Consider the following 3,552-nt stretch of genomic DNA (forward strand, 5'->3'; position numbering starts at 1 on the left):
CATTAGCAACGAGGCTGCTAGGCATGCTAAATCGGTAAGCATTTGTTTACGGCCACTGGCCCTAACCTGACGCGCTAGCTGTCAAATCACCTGGAAGTTTTCACCGGAAGTACTGGCGCACACACACAAGCAAGGGTGTGCAAAGAAAAATAAAATGTGATGTAAAAGTCTTACTTTGCTTATTTATTACTAAAGTAGAGCACTTCATTGTCATTGCACATGTATTAATGAAATGCAGTTTGGCATCTTATCAAGTGTAACGCGTGCAGATTGTATAGCATGCAGTATTTAGAGATAAAATGCAGTTATTTACAGCTAGTGTAAGGAAAGATGGTTAATAGATATGTGCAGAATAGATCAATTACCTAGGGAAATGCATGTATGTGCAGAGAATGTATAATGTAGTTATGGCAGTACAATGAAAAGAAAAATAGCATGGTATAAATAAATGTGATAAAAACAGATGGAATCATACAGATAGGCCTAATATACAGATTATCCTATACCATAAATAGGTAAAGGTAATCCAAAAGTAATTAGTTACATTACTTTTTTAAGTAATCCAAAAAGTTACACTACAATTACATTTTAAACAAGGTAACTTGTAACTGTAACGGATTACATTGTTAAAGTAACTTACCCAACACTGAGCATAATGAACCTTTTACCATGAACGTTTATTCAGTGTTGCTGGTAATATAAATGACAAGACTCTCCTGTTAAAATGCTCACAAAAACATTGACTTCAATTTACTGAGTGTCTATTAGCTCTGAATCTGATGGTGGTCGTTTTGTATTCGGGGGGCCCTTTGCTGCCCGGTGTGTGACTCATCCAGTCGGTTCATTTTGTGTGAATTCGGCGCCGTCTAGCGGCCGCTGAGACTCCCGCGTCCATCACATGGAGAACCAAGTTAGCAGGCAGAATGAAGTCAGATGTTTCCCCTTCTCTCAGGTCCAACGGTGCGTCCGCGGCAAACAGAAAGCCCGAGAGTCTCATAACGCTTGAAAAGGAACACACGCAGACTTGCTGGCTTTTATGGAGCGTTGTGTTTTTATTTCCACCTCTGGACCGAAGTCACAGTCATTCCTACTGCTTTTGAGCACATCCTCCCAACCTCTATGTCTCTGGATCTTTGAAGCCCGGAGTTGACGGGAGGTAATCCCCACCATGTGAGTGGGCGGTGCGCGCACCGGAGGCGTGCTTTTTCTTTCTTTTTTTTTTTCTATTATTCAAATGCCGCTGTACCTATAAAAAGAGTGCCTGTCTGCGTCAGATAGTTTTCTCCAATGGCTAAAGGTGATTAAATAGTGGTTGCCACAGTCTCGTCTTACAGGCAGAGGAAGAGATGATGGACGACTCTGGTGGTGTCCAAATGGCGAGGGCGCTGAAGCATGCAGCCCTGTGCCTGATGCTCCTGCCCCGGTTCCTCCTGGCCGCCGCCATGCTGTGGCTCCTGGATTTCTTGTGCATCAGGAAAAAAGTGCTGCTGAAAATGGGGGAGAAACGGGACAGCCCGGACGACCCGCCGCTGTGCATCTCTGACTCTAATAAGATGTTCACCTTGGAGTCCCTGAGGGCCGTGTGGCATGGCCAGAAACTGGACTTTCTCAAATCAGCGCATCTTGGGCACGCTGCGCCCAACACCGAGGTGGTGCTGGTCCAGGAGCGGAGGCAGGTCCCAATCCTGGACTACATGAAAGGGAAGAGACCGCTCATTCTTAACTTTGGCAGCTGCTCCTGACCGCCATTCATGACGCGTCTGGCGGCGTTTCAGCGCGTCGTGAGGGAGTACGCAGACATTGCGGACTTTTTAGTTGTATATATCGAGGAGGCGCATCCGTCGGACGGCTGGGTGAGCTCTGACGCGCCGTATCAGATCCCGAAGCACCGCTGCTTGGAGGACAGACTGAGAGCCGCCCAGCTGATGCTCGCCGAGGTGCCCGGGAGCAACGTGGTGGTGGATAATATGGACAACTCGTCCAACGCCGCGTACGGAGCCTACTTTGAGAGACTTTACATCGTGAGGGATGAGAGAGTGGTGTACCAGGGGGGCAGGGGTCCGGAGGGATACCGGATCTCCGAGCTGAAAAACTGGCTGGAGCAGTACAGGAAGGAGCTGGTGGATTCCCAAACAGCGGTGCTCCATGTGTAGTTGGCGATGCTGAACTGTCCGCCGCTCTGCCCATTCTGCTTCAGTGTCACTGTGCAAAATACTCAGATGCTGCTACGAAACGTTCTCACATGGCACATTTATGTTGTTTCTCTTGCGTAAAGATAGCCAGGACTCTTTTTTTTGTTTGTTTGTTTTATTGACAGATCGGGATTTATGTTGAAGCCGAGCCTATAGACAGTAGGCTGTTACCTTGTGCTTGTCATGACCTGAATTGATTGCTCATAGAGAATTTTCTTTTTTTTCTTTTTTTTTTTTTTTTGGTGTTGTTTTTTATGTATGAAAAAGTCTCGAATCGGTTGGGTTCAAACGGTGATCACTCTATTTTTCTACAATGCCGGTTTGTGTGTGTGTGTGTATGTGTGTGTGTGTGTGTGTGTGTGTGTGTGTGTGTGTGTAAGAGGGAGAGAGAGAGAGTGTGCGTGTGTGTGTGTGTGTGTGTGTAAGACAGAGAGAGAGAGAGCGTGCGTTCAGGCTAATATCTCACTCTGGCGTCTGTGTGAAGTTCGGTTTTTAAAAGGCGCATCCAGAAAACCGACACCGATGTTTCTGACACCAGTGGCGGGTCCATATTAGCAGGATGCCCTCCTCAGTGGTCGATTGCCAAACAATGTCATGTTGAAACGATGTAAGTGAACAAAACATTTTTATTTTTTTTTAAATAAACGTCAGATCACCCAAATATGACTGATAGCTTTAACTTTAAGAGGGGGGGGGGGGGGAATCAGGATTTTGTGCATTTTCTTTGAATTATTTTTAATTTATTGTTCCAAATTCCAACAGCTACTCGTGCACGTTTAAAGACGTTTCATATAGATCGTTTTTTCTCCTCTGTTCTCCCTCTGATGCACATATCTACAAAATAATCTGTTCTTATGGCTGATCAGCAAAACATTGAGTGCCCAAAGGACACTTTCTTGTGCATGTGTTGGACAAAAAGAGGAAAAAGAAGTCAGTCTTATTCATCCAGCCCATAGGAGGCCGACTGCTTCGTTTTGTGTAACACCTAAACGGCGTTGATGTGAAATGAATATAAATCCAAATTAACATATAACAATAATAATTCTCTGTCTTGATTTTAAACCCTCAATATTCATGACAGCAAAATTTCAGACCCCCCCCCCCCCCAGTCGAGCCATTTACAGATCATTCCCTTATGGATGATGAGCAAAAATCACGTCCTTTATGTCAATTTTCACAAAGAGGGGACATTTTTACATACATGAAATTATACTCCAGAGAAACCGAGAGCCGTTTAGATTGGCGTCTTGCAGCATGTTTCATCTGTCCATCTTTCTCACTTTCTCATTGTTCCTGCACTCGTTTTCAATCTCCGTCACATCACATAAATACACTGCCACATGTAATTAGGATTAGAGAG

General features: G+C 44.9%; 1 protein-coding gene across 1 annotated transcript; it reads left to right on the top strand.

Annotated features, from left to right (window-relative positions):
* The first annotated feature begins 953 nt into the window (after positions 1-953).
* LOC142374923 (thyroxine 5-deiodinase-like) lies at positions 954-2,544 on the top strand. The gene has a single exon (XM_075458795.1). The coding sequence runs from the start codon at positions 1,347-1,349 to the stop codon at positions 2,151-2,153; it is 807 nt and encodes a 268-aa protein (XP_075314910.1). The 5' UTR covers positions 954-1,346; the 3' UTR covers positions 2,154-2,544.
* The last annotated feature ends 1,008 nt before the right edge of the window (positions 2,545-3,552 follow it).

This window comes from Odontesthes bonariensis, chromosome 24, assembly GCF_027942865.1.
Source record: "Odontesthes bonariensis isolate fOdoBon6 chromosome 24, fOdoBon6.hap1, whole genome shotgun sequence".
NCBI lineage: Eukaryota > Metazoa > Chordata > Actinopteri > Atheriniformes > Atherinopsidae > Odontesthes > Odontesthes bonariensis.